Source organism: Silurus meridionalis, chromosome 1 (assembly GCF_014805685.1).
Source record: "Silurus meridionalis isolate SWU-2019-XX chromosome 1, ASM1480568v1, whole genome shotgun sequence".
In the NCBI taxonomy this organism is placed as follows: Eukaryota; Metazoa; Chordata; class Actinopteri; order Siluriformes; family Siluridae; genus Silurus; species Silurus meridionalis.
In genome coordinates, this window is record NC_060884.1 from 33551119 (window position 1) to 33573956 (window position 22838).

The window sequence follows — 22838 nt, forward strand, 5'->3', positions numbered from 1 at the left end:
TGTAAAGTAATGGAGAGTGTGTTAGAGAAGTGAAGAAAAGAGTGCAGGCAGGGTGGAGTGGGTGGAGAAGAGTGACAGGAGTGATTTGTGATAGAAGAGTATCTGTGAGAGTGAAAGGGAAAGTTTATAGGACTGTGGTGAGACCTGAGATGTTGTATGGAATAGAGACAGTGGCATTGAGTAAAAGACAGGAGGTGGAGCAGGAGGTAGCAGAGCTGAAGATGTTGAGATGTTCATTGGGAATGACAACGATGGACAGGATTAGAAATTAGTTTATTAGAGGGACAACGCATGTAGGACGTTTTGGAGATAAGGTGAGGGAGGTGAGATTGAGATGGTTTGGACATGTGCAGAGGAGGAACATGGGGTATATCAGTAGGAGAATGCTGAGGATGGAGACACCAGGAAGGAGGAAAAGAGAAAGACCAAGGAGGAGGTTTATGGATGTGGTGAGGGAAGACATGCAGGTAGTTGGTGTGAAAGAGGCAGATGTAGAGGACAGGGGGGTGTGGAGACGGATGATCCGCTGTGGCGCCCCCTAATGGGAGAAGCCAGAAGAAGAAGAAGTCTTTGTATGTACTGTAAAAGTAGGTGGAGAATGTAATCATGTGGGCATGATCAGTATTTGTATTATTTTTTTGCTTCCCCCAAACGTCTTCCAATGACATGATTGAACATTATACACATTTATCAAATAAATGACCATATTTGTTTCAATATTTTTAATTGATTTGTTTCAGTACTTTTAGACAAGGTGTGTGTGTGTGTGTGTGTGTGTGTGTGTGTGTGTGTGTGTGTGTGTGTGTGCTTGCTGTGAGGATACACAGAGTAGGAATTTGATTGTATAGTGTAACACACTGTTTCCTGTACATTTACAATAAACTCTTGAATCTTGAAATTATAGATTATGAAGAATCCGTTCTTCTGAAAAAAAGCTTTGAGATGGAAACGTGTCAAATTGATGCCACAGGTTTTCTCTGCAGCTCTACAGCTGATCTGGAGTTTAATTCAAATAGGTAAAATATATACTAGTGGCTTGATCCCTTAACCTTAAGTGACTTAAATCCTTAATCGCTGAGCTAACACTTTTTATAAGAAGCAGGAATAAGGGTCTGAAAGAGTCGGCCTGTTCTATAATGATGGGCCTAATGCATATGCCTGCTGTACAAATCTGCAGGGGCTCTGTTATGATCTGGGGTTGTTTTAGTTGGTAGTTAGAATCCTAAATTCATGTCTCTCTCTCGTTCTCGCTCTGTCAATTCAACATGCTCCTGAGATACCAGTGACCAGTCTTCCTGTCCCTTTCTGACATCCTACCTCTGAATGGAGTTCTCTTTAATTAGAAATAATTTGTCTACTAAAATGGGCTCAGGACTACAGTTTTACATAAACAGTTCTAGATTTAAATGTCTCTCGCTGAACACTACACCACAACAATGATAGAACTGTTATGAATAATTATTCGGTGTTGAGTATGAGGATGGGTTTCTCTTTGAGTGTCGCCTCTGGGTCACTCCGCAGGGAGAAATTTTATAGGGAACAAACTTTTCTTTTATACAACATTAGACCTCTTTATCTCTGTAAAAGCTGCTTCCATTGTTAAAAAAGTGCTATACAAATAAAAATAAATTGAATTGTTGGTCAGGTTTATGACCAACAGGAGCTCGTCTGTTGGATGGGACCACACGGATCAGCCTGCGCTCCTCACGGGCCACTCGTGATCCTGTCTCCGGTTCACCACTGTTCTTTCCTTGGAGCACTTTTGATAGATTCTGACCACTGCAGATCAGGAACATCCCACAAGATCTGCAGGTTTGGAGATGCTCTGACCCAGATGTCTAGAATCTTGTCAAATCTTTACGCTTGCCAATTTTTCCTGCTTCTAACATCAACTTTGAGGATAAAATGTTCCTTTGCTTCCTAATAAATAAATCCACACACTAACAGGTGCAAATGATGAAGAGATCATCAGTGTTCTTCACTTCACCACTCAAAAATGTTATAATGTATATATATACTGTATACACACACACACACACACACACTGAATACACACAGTCACACATAGGATTCCCTCTAAGCCCCGCCCTCTGTCAGCCTGAACCGCACACGCAATCTGATTGGCTGCCGGCGCTGTCAGTCATCACACAAGATGGCGGAGGTTAAACTGCAGCAGGAGCAGCAGCTGAGCGGGTGAAGGGGAGCGGAGAGGAAGCAGGACTGCTAGAAGAAACCCGTCGAGGTACAGAGCGCTGTTTATGCTTCACATATCTATAAATATGAATAAAATCTTTCGGTTGGGTTGAAATGAAGGTGTTGACGCGATGAAGGCTCGCTGTCAGAGCGGGTTAGAGATGTCCTCTGGTACAGCGGCGCTTAGCCGGTTAGCTAGCATGCTAATACTGCACAGTAACAAACACAGAGCTCACGAGCATCTCCTCTTTATCAAGAAGCTCCTCCAGAAACTCCTCATTTCATTCTCTTCACTGCAGGTATCTGCTTTTATAACCAGCAGTTAGTACCACATTCCAGCCTGGAGTTATAGGTGTCCTGAATGCTGTGGTATTTTATTTCATAACATCTCCATCTCCACCACCACCATCATCATCATCATCATCATCATCATCATCATCATCATCACTCAGACTGTCAGGATGAAGCCTTGACTTCAGCTCCTTCACCCTGACTCTCAGAATTAAACAACTTACCCTAAATAACTCACTCTGATCCTCATGCATGTGACTCAAATACAGAATTATTCGAGTTAAAAAAAAACAATTTCGAGTTGGAAGTTTCTAATTAATGCAGTCAAATAAAAAATTTCTGTTTTGGCAGTAAAATGAGATGGAATTAAAACCTCCGTCTGCTGATTCTCAGACTGAGGAATGTATAAGATCAGGAACAATTTAATGGATTTTTTATTTTTTTGCAATTATTTATTTTGCTTATTATTAAAATATTCGCTTATTTATGTCAATTTTTCAATGCATTACTATTCGTGTGAGACGTATTTGCGTTGCTGATTTTATTTATTTATTCGTTTTATTAAAAAAGAGAATGATTTATTCACGGATATTGTATTTTTTTTTTACTTTGTTTCTCATTGGTTTATTTATTTTTTGTATTATTTATTTCCTTTTTTTGTTTAGGTATTTTCTCGTTTCTTTACGAATTATTCATTCTTGACATTTAATCATTTATTGCGTATTTATATTGTGTATTTTTATTTACTTTGTTAGTCATTGATACATTTTTCTGTTATTTATTTGCATACTTATTAATTTTACATAATTTTTTTTTTTATTTATTCAATGGTTTTTGACAATTATTTATTTATTTATTTATTGTAATGCTTATTTATTATAAATAGTCAGGAAATTCATGAAACATTTACACATATAGACACATTTTTATAAATAAAAATGTTTAACAGTTGTGGAGGATCGTCTTAGACGTTCTGACATCTCACATTTTTACTGGAAAAAATGTTTGTGGTTGATGATGTTTGACTGCATGTACAGAAACCATCTGCTTCCACACCTCCAGATTCTGGATCATCAAAATCCAGTGAAAATCTGTATTCAGAGTAACTGTCACCTGTCAGAGGGACATAACGAGGGACAGGGGACGCGTAACGAGGGACAGGGGACGGGTTTATACGCTATGGATGGAATGAATAAATAAATAAACATTTTTTTTTAAATTTTATTTTATTTTTTAAATAATTTTTTTCTTTTTTTCTTTATTTTTTTTATGGAAAATGTAATTAATCCTGTTTTATTTATTTATTTATTTGTTTTTTATTTTGTGATTTAAATAGTAAATTATTTTTTTGTACATAATTATGATTTATTAAATAATCGTGTTTGCCATAAAAAATTTCTATTATTTTTGGTAATTTTTTTATTTATGCATAATACCATTATTTTTAAATAGTTATTAAACTATGAGCAGCAATCCAATCTAATCTATAAATCTTTGGGAATATATTTTTATTTATTACTGTCACATAATTTGATTTATAATTTAATTGTTTGTATAAATGTAATATAAAGCATGTATTTATTTGTTTTCATGGGTTTGTAGGGGAGGCTGCTTTTGCAGCCTGGAGAGAAAAGAAGAAAGGATGTCGTCTCCTTCTTTTTACCTCGACGCTCAGCTGCGATTTCATGACAAATGGCTGAAGATCGATTTGCAGGTAAAGGTGTATTCTCACACCTGCTTTTTTATTATTATGAGTAATTGTGAGTCAGATAAATGTGGAGGTTTGTGTTATGAAGAACATCAAGCGTAAAACGTGGTAAATCAAATATGCGAATCAGGAATCAGAATTTCATACCGGATCAGTCGAGACCCGACAACCACCACAGGTATCATTAACAACAGGGTACTGGTGTAAATTGTGCTGCTGTTGTCTGAAGGAGGAGAAGGAGAGGAGGAAGACGTGTACAGAGACAGCAGGGAAAGGAGAAGTGGAGGAGAGTAGAAGTTCGGGTTGGTACTTTAAATGTTGGTACTATGACTGGTAAAGGGAGAGAGGGAGCTGATATGATGGAGAGGAGAAAGGAGGAGATGTTGTGTGTTCCGGAGACCAAGTGGAAATGGAGTAAGAGCAGGAACATTGGAGATGTTTAAACTGTTCTATCATGGTGTGGATGGAAAGAGAAATGGTGTAGGGGGGATTCTGAAGGAAGAGTACAGTAAGAGTGTAGTGGAGGTGAAGAGAGTTTCTGATAGAGTGATGATCGTGAAGCTGGAAGTTGAAGGCGGGATGATAAATGTCATCAGTGTTTATGCTCCACAAGTGGGTTGTAAGATGAAGTGGTAGAAGGTCGACCTAGGAAAGAACGATTGGTGATTGGGGCAGACTTTAATGGGCATGTAGGTGAAGGGAACAGAGGTGATGAGGAGGTGATGGTGGGTATGGGTTTAAGAAGAGGAATGTGGAAGTGAAAATGGCAGTGGTGAACACGTTTTTTAAAGGAGCAGAGCTGAAGATGTTGAGATGTTCGTTGGGAGTGACGATGATGGACAGGATTAGAAATGAGTTTATTAGAGGGACAGTGCATGTAGGACATTTTGGAGACAAGGTGAGGGAGGTGAGATTGAGGTGGTTTGGACATGTGCAGAGGGGGACATGGGATATATCAGTAGGAGAATGCTGAGGATGGAGACACCAGGAAGGAGGGAAGGAGGAAGACCAAGGAGGTCTATGGAGACAGATGATCCGCTGTGGAGACTCCTAATGGGGAAGCCGAAAGGTTTTTTGGGACGCGGACGGGCTGGGGGGGGGTTTGGGACGGATGGGCTGGGGGTTTGGGATGCGGACGGGCTGGGGGGGGATTTGGGGCATCAGGTAACTGAACACTCATATGATCTCTTTGAACTGGTGATATTAAGGTTATTATTCGGTGTTGTGGGAACTTGGAGCACCTGATTCAGGAAAAACGTCCCCCAGGTTCAATCTTAAAAGAAGACAATTTCAGATTAAAGAACCGGTTTATATTTTTAAATCTGTATGAGTTATCTTATCTAGTCCCTCAGAGCTTCACAGGCTCTGCTCACTGTATATACTTTCTCATGTCTTTTGTACACGTTTCTGTCCACGAGCTTCAGCATCTGTAAAGCTTTAATCTGATTCTCTTCTCTTACGTCCTTTCAGCAGTTCAGTCACAAAACGTTCAAACTCTGTGGCTTTGCTTATCCAGAGTGTTTACTGACTGATCTGGGGAAAATTTACATGATGGGATTTGGTGCTTGGATCTCTCAATAAGATTAGACAGAGATTGGATGATTTATGAAAAAATATATATATTTTTTGGAACTTTAATCCAACGTGGTTTTGCGAGGTGACGGAATCTGGAGGATCGGATCTAATGAAGGATGAAAATGAAATATTTGAACTCTGGTTATATTATTTAGCTAATGTAATACTTGGAAGTGTATCTTTATTAAAGATTGCCCTATTTTTATAAATCCCCCCCATACGCAGCGCGCGTTTTCTTACGAAGGCCTGAGCGAGATGTGGAACGAGATGGTTAAAGACGAAGAGATCGTCTTCAACCGTGAGGAATCTGCCTATCCGGGTATCACCGATACGGATATTTATATTTATTATATATTTATATTTATTGATGTTGTATAATGTTTGTAAATACTTATCGTCTTCAGAGGACTCTGCGGACTGTCCCGGCGTTCAGAAGAAGGACGAGTCCAACGACAAAGAGAAGAAAGAGGAGGAGGAGTCATTTTCGTCACCCATTCATCATTCCATTATCGAGACGTGGGATTGGGGAAGGCAGCCAGGTGGGCGGAGTTTACCATAATTAATCTGATTATATTAAAATCCGTTTCAAATCCCAAATTCAGATTTTAGTTTTCAACAAAACGAGAGAGAGAGAGAGAATGATAGAGAGGAGGGAGAGAGATGGAGAGAGAAGGAGATCAATAGATAGAGATTGGAATGAAGTAAGAAATGGAGAGAAAGATGGATAAGAAAATGTTGATCTAGAACGAAAGAGGAGGAGAGAGAGAAATATATAGATATGGGTCATTAGATTGACAGATGGAGATGGATGGATGGATAGATGGATAGAAATAGAGATTGAAGATGTATAGAAAAATCTAGCTAGCGAGATGGATTGAAATGGAGAGATAAAGACCGATCAAAGAATAGAGATATGGATGGATGGATAGATGGAAATAAAGAGAGAGAGATGTAGAAAAATAACTATGGAAGATAGATTGAAACAGAGATTAATAAATAGAGGTAGAGCGAGATAGAGAGATATAGAAATGGATGATGGATAAAGACAAATAGAAGTACAGGTAAACAAATCTAGAAAGAGAGAGATGGATAGAGGCCTAGATAGGATCACTAGATTGAGAGAACTAGAAAAAGATGGATAAATGGGTAAAGAGAGAGAGCGATGGATAGATCGGTGTATTGGTGTGTGTGTGTGTGTTGCGTTTTCATCTGAAGTGCTTTAAACTTTACAGAACACTGTAGAGTGTCAAGTCATGACGTTCTAACGTGGCTCAGGATTCAGTTCAGGATACACGTGACTTGCTCCATCTCATGCAGACTTAACACATCTAATCTGTGTGTGTGTGTGTGAGTGAGTTTAAAGCCTCAGACACGTGAAGTTTGTCAAGCTCGGGTAACTGTGTGAGGGACAGTTATTTTTACCCTGCTGTGTGTGTGTGTGTGTGTGTGTGTGTGTGTGTGTGTGTGTGTGTGTGTGTGTGTGTGTGTGTTGGGGTGGAGCTGCTCTCCTGCTCAGGGCTGATAAGTCCACGCTGATGGAAAAGCATTGCACCACCCCCCGTATACATCACATGCTGGAAAGCTCAATAAACACGCCGTGTTTTTGTTCGCTCGTTGCGTAACATGTTTTTCCTCTCGATCTACAGAGAACCAAACAGAACAGTCCGATCTGGAACCGACCTAAAGTACAACTTAAATCACGTGTATGATCATAAAAGCATCCATAAAACTCTTAAAAAAGAAATTAAGTTTTTCTAGGAAAATTATTCCAAATGCTGTTTAGAATGTTTATGCCCCGCCCCAAGGGGGCGTGTCCAAATCTACAGGAAAGCTCCTTAGGAGTAAACACGGTCCGTCCCCATAATTTTACACGCTCGTGTTTCGAAAAGCTTTTTCTTTTCAAAGTGTGATTAAAATGGGTGGAGTTTGGAGTTTTTTTTTTAACTGGGCTCGTTTCTGATTTGCATTTCATGAATATTTATTAGGTGTGGTTATTAAAATAGGTAATTCTCATTCTGAATCTGTTTCCAGTTCACAATTTTGATTATTATAGTTATAATACGTCAATAATGAATTGAAACCTAGATGTAACATTGTTGCCTCTGCCAGGAGGTTACAGTTCCTCATTCCATCCAGAGATCTGTCTCCAGAACACATCTTTAAACAATTCCAAACCATCCTCAGCGCTCTTTTCTGTATAAGTCTGAAATCTCAGTCCCTCGGATGGTAACGTGTGTGTTTTATGTGTGTGCTGATGATCAGATGAAGGAGAGCTGAAGGACTGCCTCATGGTTCTCGTGGATGACCAGCAGAAACTGGCGGCCCAGACATCTAAGAACACCCTGTCTGCACGGCGTCTGAGCCAGCGGCTGCTCATCCTGGAGCGCTACCTCATCTCCCTCAGCCACAGCATGATGGAGGAGAAGTACAAAGTCCGCTGGAAGACTCCGCCCAGCCCTCCGCTGCCCACCGTCGATAACAAGAGGTGTGAAGCGTACGCTAAACAGTAAGATATGTCCCGAAAGACGTAAAAAATGCCCATGGCCTTCATCTGTGCCTTGTGTGTTCCTGCAGCACTCGTCCCGTGAGTAAAGGAGTGGAGGGTCTGGCTCAAGTCGGCTCCAGGGCTGCTCTTTCTTTCGCCTTTGCGTTCCTCCGACGAGCCTGGAGATCCGGTAAGAAGCGTCTCAACCTCCTCAGCACCTCCTGTTTTATCTCTTATTTTAGGCACTCGTGACTGAGACACCTCTTTTATTTTATTAAATCACTGTCTGTCTGGGTTTACTAAAATCCCCCGCCCCTGGAGAAAAATAATCAGACGCACCAGAAGATGAATGCTGGGAATTTATGTTACTGTCTGAAACAGGAAAGCGTTCCTTTTTTTTTTTCCTGACTGAGGATGTGATGGGATTTTTCAGTCCATGGGGACCGGGCAGGACCCAGCCGGCTGCTCTGGATCTCAGAACCTGAGAGCTGCTCTGTAACCTGAGCGCCGAGCCATAAACACACACACACACACACACACACACACACACACACACACACACAGCATTATTCCTGAAACTGTCTCGCACTCAGTTCTCCGAAAACGCTCGCGACTGAAAAGAAATATAAAGAACATCGAATGACTATCCATCTTCTTCTCCAGATGTTCACCTCGTTCTTCAGCCTCTTTTCAGTACATTAGTTCATAAAAAATCTAGAAAGATAACTGCTATTGCATCTCGGGCTGCAGCTATCCATTATTTTAGTGATGGAGTATTCTACTGATTATTCCAGAGATTAATCGAGTAATCGGATATGAAGGGTTTTTTTCTTTTTAAAGAGCAACACTAAATATACAAGAGAAAATAAGACGAGTCTCTTAACATGTTTATTGCTCAAATTGCAACCTGTGAAAATGAAACCCATTTAGTGCATTTAATTGCCAAATTACATCAAAATACAAATATGTTAATTAAAAATATTATCAATTTAAAATGGCTTATGAAAAAGGGTAAACCCACTGTACCGTGTTTTCCTTTTTGTTTCAGTTTAAAATGATCCCAAACTTTGGAAACCTTGTAGTTTTCTTTGGTCTAAATCCTCGCCCCTCGTCATTTCCCTCCTTTCCTCCGTTGAGGCCGTTGGTGTATGAACGAGGAATTGCGAGGAATAAAGTCGGAGTTAGGCAAAAAAACCAAAAAAAATTAACCAGCTTCTGAAGTGTTTACCTCTCCATAGCGGTCCAGAGTTTAGCGGGTGGTGCGTCAATAATAATGGTCCGTGGGGAAACGCGGCGCTCCCTGTGTAGTTAAATGGACTAAATGAAGAACTGAGACAAATAATTTCCCTTGATGGATTTTTGTATTTGAATTTCTCGAGGAATCCTTATAGCCCTAGTTACATAACGTACAGGCTCTGCGACCAAAAGTATTTGGACATCCAAGTTTTTTCCAAACCTATGTGCTTCTTCTCCAAACTGTGGAGACACAATTCTATAGGACGTCCTTGGAAGCTTTTGGTAGCATTTTCCCTTTGCTTGAACTCAGGGATTTAAACCTGTTCCAGCATGACAATGCCCCTGTGCACAAAGCCAGCTCCTTGTAAATCTGCTTTACAATGGTTGGAATGGGAATCTTCTGCTGCAGAGCCATATCCTTATTGAACACCTTTAGGAGGAATGTGAATGCTGAGCGCTTCAAGCTGGAGTATTTTACTGATGGACTCTTTAGACATCTTTGGTTGAAAAAAAAAAACCTGTGAACAAGAAAGTGAGCATGAGAGGTACAGAAGGAAAGGGTGAAAATGAAGGACCTCTAAACCACTTCAGAAAGGATTTTACAGGAGACACTCATGCATCAGTGTGCTCATCAGATTATTAACAATTTAATTCCCTTGTGTTTTATATTTAATGTTACTAATGTTGGTTGATCCAGGGATGCCAGATAATACATACCATTTTTTATGCCTAGGTGATGATGCAGTATAATTCCCATGTTACATATTTGATAGTGTTACTGTAAGCTGTTGATTTGGGGTTGCCAGATCATTAAAGATTAAAAAATATATATAATTTTTTTTTTTTTTTTTTTTTTTTGGGTCAATAGGTGACAAAGTAGTTTAATTCTTGTTACATATTTAATAATACTACTAAAGATGTGTTAAAGTTTTGCCAGATCATTACCAACCATTTTGTTTGCTCGTAAATGACGACACACTTCAATCCCCCTGTGTTTTAGATTTAATAATGCTACTAGAGATATGTTGATCCAGGGTTGCCAGATAATTACTGACACCACTTTTTCTCTCCCCCCCCTCTAGGTGACGACGCAGATCTGTGCAGTGAGCTGCTGCAGGAGTCTCTGGATGCCCTGCGTGCCCTCCCCGAGGCCACGCTGTACGATGAGAGCACCGTGTCTTCCGTGTGGCTGGAGGTTGTCGAGAGAGCTACCAAGTTCCTCAGGTAAATAGATCATATAAAATTATACGAGTATTCATTATCCTGTTATCAAAAGGACACCGTTTAAGAAAATTACATTTTGTCTATCAGTAATAGTGATGAATCATTATTCGTTTAGCTCTAACTTATGACAGAAAAGCTGTATTTGTTTATTTGTTTCTCTTGGGAGCAGTGAAGTGCACGGAGGCGGAATCGGTAAAGCTCCTCCTGGCATTCCACTGCAGGATCAGCACCTGGCCCTGGCTATTCTCCTGGAGCTGGCTGTTCAGAGAGGAACGCTCAGGTACAAACAATGTACACAACAAGCTTCAAATATATTTATAAATATACACTGGACAAAAGTATGTTGGTTGTCCAAATACTTTTGGCCATACATTATGTATATGACTGCGCAGTAACATCTGCATCCGATTGCAGCCAGCTGTTGTCGGCTGTGCTCTTGCTCCTGAGGCTGTGGGACAGAGGCACTAGAGAGATGGATAATGAGCGTTCCAGCCAGGGCACCAGCGCCCCCTTATTGCCCCTGCTACATCGCTTTCAGAACATCCATGGCAGCAAGGAAGAACCTATCTCTGAGGAGGAGCTGGAGGTCTGGACTTAAATGAAATCTGTAGAATTTCCGTTTGATATTGTCTGGTTATAAACCCTCGTTGTTCTTCCAGATTTTATCTGCCCCGCTGAGCCCGAACGAGAGTTTCCTGCGCTACCTGAATCTGCCCCAGGACAACGAGCTGGCTATCGACCTGAGGCAGACGGCTGTGGTCATCATGGCTCACCTGGACCGCCTTTCCGTGCCCTGTAGCCCCCCGCCGTGCAGCTCGCCCACCTCTAGCAAGGTACCGCACCTGCCACTCTGCTAATTGTACACACTCGGTATGACCAAAAGTATTGGGACACCCGACTTTTCCACCTATATGTGCTTCACAAGTCTTAGATGCATTGTATCGGACGTCTTTGGAAGCATTTTGTGCAAATGGAGACTCGGTGTGGAAGGACATGTCTGAAAACTTATGGCCATACAGTGTGTATTGCTTTGTCTATACTGTTCAATCAGCACATGAGAATAACACGCTTCTGTTTGAGACAAACACGCATGAACATACACATACATGTGGATTATTTGATATCTGTCCCCATATTGGATCAGACTTTTCTAATTTCTTCATAGTCGGAACATTTTTCTTCTATTATTGTGTTTTTTCTTGTGTACATTTTAAACGAGTTACACACACGAGTAGATGTATTCCAATAAAACTTCGGATTATTACTGCATAAATACATTTAATTATTTATTTATTTTTTATAAAGACATACTGGTTTCTATTTCTGTTTGACTCATTGTGCATTTTCTCTCTCTCTCTCTTCTCTCTCTCTCTCTCTCTCTCTCTCTCCTGTCTGTCTGCTGTGCTGAAGAACCACGGCCCTGTGCAGGTACCTGAACTTACTTAATTAAAATTAATTTTCAAATTACTGCATTTTGTATTTGGTTTTTTTTATTTAAAGGTGTTTTTATTTTTTATTTGATAATTTTAGTGATCTATATGATGTCTAATATATTGAATATTAATTCTGATTTTTTTTATTGATAAATTACATAATTATAAATAATAATAATCATAAATCATGATTAATATTCTTGTTGTTGTTGAGTTTCAAAAAAACAATTTTTTTTTAACAATTAATTGTAGAACTTTCTTTCTTTCTTTCTTTCTGCTTAACCCCCTCTCCTCTCTTTTTCTTTTCTCACTCTCTTGCTTTATTTCCGTCTCTCTTTTCTCCTCTGTCTGTTAGAGTACTCTGCAGGAGGTGATTGGCTGGGGGTTGCTGGGATGGAAAGTCTACGCCAATCTGAATGGACCAATCCAGTGTAAAGCTCTGTCTAACCTGGGCGTGACTCAGATCGTGTGCTCGGAGAAAGGCTTCCTCCTGCTGTCCATCTCGGGAGCAGTGTACAGTCAGAATTATAAAAGCACCACTCTCGTGAGTGTCCACACCAGTACTGCTCAGGGTTTCACACCAGTCAAGTGTCTCTGATAGTTCTCACATACGTGTGTGTGTGTGTGTGTGTGTGTGTGTGTGTGTGTGTGTGTGTTCTAGTCCCCTATGCTTCTACATGGCCTGGCATCCAGGAAGATTATGAAGCTGGCCGCTCACCCTGAGGGTCAGCACTACCTTGCTCTGTCCTCTAACGGAGAGGTTTTCTCCTGGGGGTGTGGAGACGGAGGACGTCTGGGACACGGAGACACTACGTAAGAATGTTTTTTTTAACTGCAGACACCGTTAAAAATCTTTTATGGTTATTCATGTTTTATGCAGGAACTCGTTTTCTTTTGAAGGTATTTAGAAGAGCCGACGATCATCACTGCTTTTTCCGAGAGACCGGCCGGGAAGCACGTGGTTCACGTGGCGTGTGGAAGCACCTACAGCGCAGCCATCACTGCAGACGGAGCGCTGTACACGTGGGGGCGAGGAAACTACGGCCGTCTGGGACATGGTAACGTCTAAATCAGTGTCTGTGTGTCAAACAACACTGGTTTATTCTGATGTCACTGCAATAAATCTCTCTCTCTCTTTCTTTCGTCTGTGTCTTTCTTTCTTGCTTGCTTTTTCTTTCTTTCTTTCTTTCATCTGTGTCTGTCTTTCTTTCTTTTTTTTCTTTAGTCTGTGTCTGTCTTTCTTTCTCAGTCTGTCTGTCTGTCTGTCTAACGTAGTGGGTTTTTTTTTTAAACTATTTTGTCTGATTGTCTGTGTGTTTGTTTTTGTCTGTTTTCTCTTTCCTGGTGTAAAACATTTTCTGCAACTCTGTTTGATGTCTCAATTTATTTTTTGACTCTCTGACTTGGTGCAGGTTCCAGTGAGGACCAGAACACACCCATGCTGGTGACTGCGCTGAAGGGGCTGAAGGTCATTGATGTGGCCTGTGGAAGTGGAGATGCACAGACGCTTGCGGTCACAGAGAATGGTACAGACGCCTTCATTTGTTAATTTTTATTGTATTCTTTGAATGCATTATGATGGAATATATATAATATATTCAAACCCACTTCCACTTTTTCTCTTGGTGTGTGTAGGTCAGGTGTGGTCATGGGGAGATGGTGATTACGGGAAGCTGGGTCGAGGAGGCAGTGATGGCTGTAAGAGCCCGAAGCTGGTGGAGAAGCTGCAGGATCTAGACATCGTGAAGGTGTGCTGTGGAAGTCAGTTCTCGGTGGCGCTCACTAAAGACGGACTGGTGTACACGTGGGGTAAAGGGGACAACCAGAGACTGGGTCACGGCACCGACGAACACGTCCGCTACCCAAAACTGCTGGACAGCCTGCAAGGTCAGGCTTTACTCTAGAGTTCCTCATTCTATGGCAGGTCCTGAACCATAGATAAATGACATAAATGTGTGTGTGTGTTTCACAGGTAAAAAGGTGGTGGACATTGCTGTGGGCTCCACACACTGCCTGGCCCTTACTGAAGATGGAGAAGTTCACAGCTGGGGAAGTAACGATAAACTCCAGCACTTTGACACGCTCTTCTCCAACAAGAAGCAGCCTAAAGCTCTTCCTGGACTCAATTCCAAACACATCGTGGGCATTGCCTGTGGTCCCGGACAGGTACAGGAGCTCTGAAGAGATCAGATCAGTCTGAAAGGTTCTGCATAGAGAACTTGTTTGTATGTGTTTGGTGTAACTCTTGTATCTCGTGGTGGGTGTGGGGTTTGACAGAGTTTTGCGTGGTCCTCATGCTCGGAGTGGTCTGTGGGGCTGCGCGTGCCCTTCGTGGTGGACGTCTGCCTCATGACGTTTGAGCAGCTGGACCTGCTGCTGCGTCAGACCAGCGAGGGGATGGATGGGAGCTCGGAATGGCCTCCTTCTCAGGAGAAGGAGTGTATGGTGGTGGCTACACTTAACCTACTACGACTGCAGGTGTGTTTGTAGTGTAGCACTAATATCCAGGTGTATTTCTGTCGGTTCGTACTGACTGTGTGTGTGTGCGCACGCAGCTCCACTCTGCGATCAGTAATCAGTTGGACCCGGAGGAGCTGGGGTTGGGGCTGGGCAGCAGTCTGCTCAACAGCCTGAAGCAGACGGTGGTGACGCTGGCCAGCAACGCCGGGGTGCTGAACACGGTGCAGGCGGCTGCGCAGGCTGTGCTCCAGAGTGGCTGGTCAGTGCTCTTACCCACTGCTGAGGAACGAGCCAGAGCTTTGTCCTCTCTGCTACCCAACACGGGTGAGGCTCTACACCTTCTCCACCAGCTCTACCACCTCTCTACACACTCCACCTCCTCCACCTTCTCCACCATCTCCACTACAGCCTTGCTACACATTTTACCTCCTCCACCTTCTCCACCTTCTTCTCCACCACCATCTCTCTACACACTCCACCTCCACCACCTGCTCCACCATCTCCACTACTGTCTTGCTACACACGCCACTTCCACCACCTCTACCTTGTCTCTACACACTTCACCACCTCCACCTTCTCCACCACCTCGCTACACACTTCACCTTCTCCACCATCTCCACCTTCTCCACCACCACCTCTCTACACACTCCACCATCTCCACCTTCTCCACCATCTCCACTACTGCCTTGCTACACTCCACCTCCACCACCTGCTCCACCATCTCCACCACCACCTCTCTACACTCCACCATCTCCACCACCGCCTTGCTACACACTCCACGTCCTCCACCTTCTCCACCTTCTCCACCATCTCCACTACTGCCTTGCTACACACTCCACCTCCTCCACCTTCTCCACCATCTCCACTACCGCCTTACACACTCCACCTTCTCCACCATCTCCACCTTCTCCACCACCACCTCTCTACACACTCCACCATCTCCCCACCGCCTCGCTACCTCCTCCACCTTCTCCACCATCTCCACCACCGCCTGCTACACACTCCACCTCCTCCATCTTTTCCACCATCTCCCCACCGCCTCGCTACCTCCTCCACCTTCTCCACCATCTCCACCACCGCCTGCTACACACTCCACCTCCTCCACCTTTTCCACCATCTCCACTACCGCCTTGCTACACACTCCACCTCCTCCACCTTATTCACCATCTCCACTACCGCCTTGCTACACATTCCACCTCCTCCACCTTATTCACATCTCCACTACCGCCTTGCTACACACTCCACCTCCCCACCTTCTCCACCATCTCCACTACTGCCCTGCTACACATTCCACCTACTCCACCTTATTCACCATCTCCACTGCCGCCTCGCCACACACTCCACCTTCTCCACCATCTCCACTACCGCCTTGCTACACTCCACCTCCTCCACCTTATTCACCATCTCCACTACCGCCTTGCTACACACTCCACCTCCTCCACCTTATTCACCATCTCCACTACCGCCTTGCTACACACTCCACCTCCTCCACCTTATTCACATCTCCACTACCGCCTTACACACTCCACCTCCCCACCTTCTCCACCATCTCCACTACTGCCCTGCTACACATTCCACCTACTCCACCTTATTCACCATCTCCACTGCCGCCTCGCCACACACTCCACCTTCTCCACCATCTCCACCATCTCCACCACCACCTCTCTACACTCCACCTTCTCCACCACCTCGCTACACACTCCACCTTCTCCACCTTCTCCACCATCTCCACTACTGCCTTGCTACACACTCCACCTCCTCCACCTTATTCCACCATCTCCACTACCGCCTTGCTACACTCCACCTCCCCACCTTCTCCACCATCTCCACCATCTCCCCACCGCCTCGCTACCTCCTCCACCTTCTCCACCATCTCCACCACCGCCTCGCTACACACTCCACCTCCTCCATCTTTTCCACCATCTCCACCATCTCCCCACCGCCTCGCTGCACACTCCACCTCCTCCACCTTCTCCACCATCTCCACCACCGCCTTGCTACACACTCCACCTCCTCCACCTTATTCACCATCTCCACCACCGCCTTGCTACACACTCCACCTCCTCCACCTTTTCCACCATCTCCACTACCGCCTGCTACACACTCCACCTCCTCCACCTTATTCCACCATCTCCACTACCGCCTGCTACACATTCCACCTCCTTCACCTTTTCCACCATCTCCACTACTGCCCTGCTACACATTCCACCTCCTCCACCTTCTCCACCATCTCCACTACTGCCCTGCTACACATTCCACCTCCTCCACCTTCTCCACCATCTCCACTACTGCCTCGCTACACATTCCACCTCCTCCACCTTCTCCACCATCTTCTCCACCACCACCTCTCACACACTCCACCTTCACCACCATCTTCACCACCTCTACACACTCCACCTCCTCCACCTTATTCACCATCTCCACTACCGCCTTGCTACACACTCCACCTCCACCTTCTCCACCTTCTCCACCATCTCCACTACTGCCCTGCTACACATTCCACCTACTCCACCTTATTCACCATCTCCACCACCACCTCTCTACACACTCCACCTTCTCCACCATCTCCACTACCGCCTCTGCTACACATTCCACCTCCTCCACCTTTTCCACCATCTCCACCACCACCTCTCTACACATTCCACCTCCTTCACCTTTTCCACCATCTCCACTGCTGCCTCGCTACACATTCCACCTCCTCCACCTTCTCCACCATCTCCACTGCTGCCTCGCTACACACTTCACCTCCTCCACCTTCTCCACCATCTCCACTACTGCCTCGACACACTTCACCTCCTCCACCTTCTCCACCATCTTCTCCACCACCACCTCTCTACACACTCCACCTTCACCACCATCTTCACCACCTCTCTACACATTCCACCTCCTCCACCTTTTCCACCATCTCCACTGCTGCCTCGATACACACTCCACCTCCTCCACCTTCTCCACCATCTCCACTACTGCCTCGATACACACTTCACCTCCTCCACCTTCTCCACCATCTTCTCCACCACCACCTCTCTACACACTCCACCTTCACCACCATCTTCACCACCTCTCTACACACTCCACCGCCTTCCATCATCTCCTCCACCGCCTCGCTGCACACTCCACCTCCCCACACACAATATTACTCATCTCATTTTAATGTGATCAAATATCGTAAAATAAATGAGTGTTTGTGTTTCAGCTTCCAGCCATGAGATGAGTGTGAGTCCAGGCCGGCGATTTATGATTGACCTTCTGGTCAGCAGTTTAATGGCAGACGGTGGGCTGGAGTCCGCTCTGAATGCTGCCATCACGGCTGAGATTCAGGTGTGTGTGTGTGTGTGTGTGTGTGTGTGTGTGTGTGTGTGAGAGAGAGAGAGAGAGAGAGAGAGAGAGAGAGAGAGAGAGAAACACATGGTCACATGGTGCTAGCTGAGTCTATTTTATAGTTTCTGAGTGTATGTGTGTATGTTTGCATTTAAATGTCAATAAAAAAACCTATCCTTTGCTGAACACTCAGGACATCGAAGCTAAGAAGGAAGCACAGAAAGAGAAGGAGATTGATGAGCAGGAGGCCAACGCCTCCACCCTGCACCGCTGTCGCACCACCCTTGATAAAGACCTCATCAACACTGGCATCTACGAGTCGGCCAGCAAACAGAGTTTACCTCTGGTCCAGCTTGTCCAGCAGTTGCTCAGGTCTGTACACACACCTACACACACTTTACTCCATTCACACCTGTCTTTAGTCCTTCCTCTTACTCCATTAGGGTTTTCACCGTCTCTTCTCCTTTCCTCTTCTCTTTGCTGCAGGAACATGGCGTCACAGACGATAGCTCGTCTAAAAGATGTGGCACGACGTATCTCTCACTGCCAGGATGCAGAGCAGGTGAGTAAAGAGCGCTCGGCTTCGCTCGACCTGCTGCTCCGCTTCCAGAGACTCCTGATCTGTAAACTCTACGTGGGCGTGAGCGGCTCCAATGGAGTCGGAGATTACAGTGAGTAACCGAAAACACACACACACACATGTGGTAATATGTGTTTTAATGATGGGTTGAGGTGTTTTCAGTTATTTCCACTATTTGATTCTTTCTTTTCTTTTGTTTCTTTCATGTGCACTTTTTACTTATTTTTGTTATAGTGGGGGTATTTGGGGGTTTGGGTAATTATAGTGGTAGGTGGGATTTGGGTGTTTGGGTAATTATAGTCGTAGGTGGGATTTGGGGGTTTGGGTAATTATAGTGAAAGGTGGGATTTGGGGTTTGGGTAATTATGGTGGTAGGTGGGTTTGGGGTTTGGGTAATTATAGTCGTGGGTGGGATTTGGGGTTTGGGTAATTATAGTAGGTGGGATTTGGGGTTTGGGTAATTATAGTGGTGGTGGGATTTGGGGTTTGGGTAATTATAGTGGCAGGTGGGATTTGGGGTTTGGGTAATTATAGTGAAGGTGGGTTTGGGGTTTGGGCAATTATAGTGGTAGGTGGGTTTGGGGTTTGGGCAATTATAGTGGTAGGTGGGATTTGGGGTTTGGGTAATTATAGTGGTGGTGGGATTTGGGGTTTGGGCAATTATAGTGGTAGGTGGGTTTGGGGTTTGGGCAATTATAGTGGTAGGTGGGATTTGGGGGTTTGGGTAATTATAGTGGTAGGTGGGATTTGGGGTTTGGGCAATTATAGTGGTAGGTGGGTTTGGGGTTTGGGTAATTATAGTGAAAGGTGGGATTTGGGGTTTGGGCAATTATAGTGGCAGGTGGGTTTGGGGTTTGGGCAATTATAGTGGCAGGTGGGATTTGGGGTTTGGGCAATTATAGTGGTAGGTGGGATTTGGGGTTTGGGCAATTATAGTGGTAGGTGGGATTTGGGGTTTGGGTAATTATAGTGAAAGGTGGGATTTGGGGGTTTGGGTAATTATAGTAGTAGGTGGGATTTGGGGGTTTGGGTGAATGAAGCTATACTGGTAGGTGTGGTTGGGCGAGGGTAGTTATTGTGATGAGGTGAGTTGTTATAGTGGTAGATGCAGTTAGGGGAGTGGGTAGTTATGATGATGGGCAGGTTAGGAGAGTGTTTAACCCCTGTGGAAGTCATGTTCATCACTGAGTTTTCTCTGAACTTTCTATTTGAAGCTCAATAACATGTAATTTAACTTCACAGCTCTGACCCAGTCTGAGATACTTGGAGTGGGCTCTCTGCTGAAGAAGTACATTGCGTTGTTGTGTACACACATTGGTGACATCCTGCCTGTGGCCACCAGCATCGCCTTCAACAGTCACCGTCACTTTGCTGAAGTGTCCCACGTCATCGAGGGAGATCTTACAGGTGAAGGACCATCTAGTACACACCCTTGGGTACTTTCTTGTGTCGAATTGTTAGATTTGAATGACGTGTGTGGGATTCCTGCTGCAGGTGTCCTCCTCCCCGAGTTGGTGGTGTCCATCATTCTGCTGCTGACTCTGGATTCAGGTCTGATGCAGGACACTGGCTCCGTCCCTCTACTCGCTGCACTGCTCGAACCCCTGGATCGCTTTAACCACCTCGCTCCCGGCAACGACAGAGACGACAACGAGGACCTGGCCTGGCCCGGCCTCATGGGTACCTCGAAACATATCCTATAGCGTCTGGGTTTTTTTTTTCACGGAAAGATGCATTTGTTTCACCGTGAGCTTGTTACATTCACTTTCCGTGGATTCTTCCCTATTATTAATGCGTAACTTATGTTTCCATCGCCGCATCACTCAGGGTCGTTCTTCACAGGACCGGGCACGAGGAACAACGAAGAGGTCTCGCTTATACGCAAAGCAGACCTGGAGAACCATAACAAAGACGGCGGCTTCTGGACCGTTATCGACGGGAAAGTCTACGACATCAAAGACTTCCAGGCCCAGTCTCTCACTGGGAACACCATCCTCGGTACGACAACTTTTCAAAACGCAAATTTGGGGTGTTATGGGGGGTATATGAGTAGTTATGGTTGCAGATTAGAGTGGATGTGGTTATGGTGGTAGGCGAAGTTAGGGAGGTGGGTACTCATGGTGGTATTAAGGTTTAGGGTGTATTAGTAGTTACTTTGGAGGGTGGGGTTAAAGGGTGGGTAGTAATGATAGTGTAGGAGAAGGGGATGGTGGTTGGGATCTCAGGTCATTATGGTTAATTGATGTGGCCTTCAGTAGCATACTGCAGGCTAATGATGTATCAAGAATAATAAAAAGTTATAGGCTTGTAGCCTTGAAGGCATTGCCACGTGATCAGAATTAAACATTTTTCCTCTGTAGCTCAGTTTGCTGGTGAGGACCCTGTGGTGGCTTTAGAAGCTGCGCTGCAGTTTGAGGACACGCGAGAGTCCATGCAGGCTTTCTGCGTTGGGCAGTACATAGAGGTAAATAATAATAAAAAAAGTGTTTCTTTATAGACAGTGTGCATGTTAAAATTTGACTCAACTCCTACCTCCTGCCTCCAGCCCAATCAGGAGACCATAACCACCCCGGACCTGAGCAGCCTGTCCTCGCCACTGATAGACACTGAGAGGAACCTCGGCTTACTCCTGGGGCTGCATGCTTCTTACCTGGCACTGAGTACACCTCTGTCACGCATGGAGCTAGAATGTGCCAGTGAGTTATTATTTATTATTATTTTTTGTAATACTTGTGATACTAATCGTTCTGAATAAACAGAACTGATAAGGGTTCTTTGTTGGTGTTACAGAATGGCTGCAGTCCTCCATCTTCTGCGGAGGCCTTCAGACCAGTCAGATCCACTATAATTATAATGAGGAGAAGGATGAGGACCACTGCAGTTCTCCAGGGACCACGACGCCTGATAAAGCCAAGCTGTACTCTTGCAGAATGACGCTGAGTGACCATGCACAGCCTTTCCTGCAGGCCATTGCTGACAACACTACGCAGGACCACACTGTGAAGGTACACACACACACACACACACACACACACACACACTAGAAACACACCTTCAATAAACTGCGTTATTGGGTGCATTTAAAGCATATCTATCACAAGTATGTATTCTAGGGTGCCCCTAAGGCAAAAAAATAAATGGATAATGTGCCCTAAAGGGGTGCCCTTATGTAGTTTATATGTGGTAATACCCTCTAGGCTTAAAGGTTATGGTGCCCTTTAGGGTATCGCTACTGTACAGAAAATGTTATATTGTGCACTCTAGGCTGCCGTTATGACAAGGCACCCTCTGCTGATAAAAATTTCATAGTGATAGTTTGAAAAAATGCAATAAATTGCCCGTTAGAATACACATAATATATATGAATCATTAAATGTCCTCTAGGGTGCCTGTAAGGTAAGGAATATTTAATAATGTGCCCTATGCAATTCACAATAATTTGCTCTCTAGTGTGCCCATAGGGTCGATGAAAGAAAACAAAAAAATGCAATAAAATCCCTGTTAGGGTGCCCACACAGTACAGAAAAATATAATGTGCCTTTAGGCTAAACTTTTGGTAGAATTAACTATGGTAGTACCCTCTCGGTGCCCTTTTGGAAGATGAAATCTAGTAGCGCCCATCTGGAGTTTAAAAAAAAAATGTGGGTAATACCAATAAGGGTTGAGAATGTAATAATGCCCTCTAGGGTGCCGATATAGTAAAACAAAACAAAAAAGTGATATGGGCCCTCTCCTTTTGGCAGATGAAACAAGAGTATTTTCTCTAGAATGTCTTTAGGTAGCTGCTATAAACTGCCTTCTTGGCTGCCCCATAGGGTAGATGAATATTAGTATCCTCTATAATGCATTATGGCAGATGAAAAGTGGAAGCGCATTCTGGTGTCTGCTTATATTGGATAAGACATGATCATACCCCTTAGGGTTGAGGAAAAACGTGATTGTGCTATCAAGGGTTCCAATACAGTACAGAAAATATGATAATTTGCCTTCTAGGCTGCATCTCGTTTGAAATGTGGCCAACTATGGTGCTTTTATGGTAGATGCAAGGGTGCCCTCTAGGTCTGATATGTAATAGTTTTCTCTAGAGTGCTCTATTGGTCATGCTATAAAGTGCCCCTTAGGTTATATGAAACATAAGTTAATGTCTCACATGTGCATTTCAGGACTTTTTATGCCAAATTGAACGCTGCTGTAAGCAGTATCACCTCATCACTCCCATCACCTTTCCCCCGGAGCACCCTGTGGAGGAAGTGGGTCGCCTCCTGCTCTGCTGCCTTCTCAAACACCAGGATCTTGGTAACCTAGCAACCTGGCGCACACACATAGTAGACATTG

The 22838-nt window shown here is 44.2% G+C and overlaps 1 protein-coding gene across 5 annotated transcripts in view; it reads left to right on the top strand.

Moving 5' to 3' along the window:
* Positions 1-2143: 2143 nt before the first annotated feature.
* herc2 (HECT and RLD domain containing E3 ubiquitin protein ligase 2) overlaps positions 2144-22838 on the top strand; it is a 64140-nt gene continuing 43445 nt past the window's right edge. For 4 of the 5 annotated variants that reach the window (XM_046855845.1, XM_046855850.1, XM_046855863.1 and 1 more), the window contains exons 1-29: positions 2144-2242; positions 4087-4198; positions 5993-6086; positions 6172-6306; positions 8030-8252; positions 8342-8442; positions 10571-10712; positions 10882-10992; positions 11127-11298; positions 11372-11545; positions 12123-12140; positions 12501-12689; positions 12807-12958; positions 13046-13203; positions 13558-13671; positions 13781-14032; positions 14118-14311; positions 14423-14623; positions 14701-14929; positions 17799-17923; positions 18117-18295; positions 18410-18594; positions 19746-19910; positions 19998-20183; positions 20331-20501; positions 20864-20967; positions 21049-21199; positions 21294-21508; positions 22667-22799. In XM_046855845.1, coding sequence (XP_046711801.1) covers positions 4127-4198; positions 5993-6086; positions 6172-6306; positions 8030-8252; positions 8342-8442; positions 10571-10712; positions 10882-10992; positions 11127-11298; positions 11372-11545; positions 12123-12140; positions 12501-12689; positions 12807-12958; positions 13046-13203; positions 13558-13671; positions 13781-14032; positions 14118-14311; positions 14423-14623; positions 14701-14929; positions 17799-17923; positions 18117-18295; positions 18410-18594; positions 19746-19910; positions 19998-20183; positions 20331-20501; positions 20864-20967; positions 21049-21199; positions 21294-21508; positions 22667-22799 — 4345 coding nt within the window. In that variant the 5' untranslated portion in view covers positions 2144-2242; positions 4087-4126. The remainder of the gene's footprint in view (positions 2243-4086; positions 4199-5992; positions 6087-6171; positions 6307-8029; positions 8253-8341; positions 8443-10570; positions 10713-10881; positions 10993-11126; positions 11299-11371; positions 11546-12122; positions 12141-12500; positions 12690-12806; positions 12959-13045; positions 13204-13557; positions 13672-13780; positions 14033-14117; positions 14312-14422; positions 14624-14700; positions 14930-17798; positions 17924-18116; positions 18296-18409; positions 18595-19745; positions 19911-19997; positions 20184-20330; positions 20502-20863; positions 20968-21048; positions 21200-21293; positions 21509-22666; positions 22800-22838) is intronic. The other variant, XM_046855854.1, reaches the window with a different exon arrangement.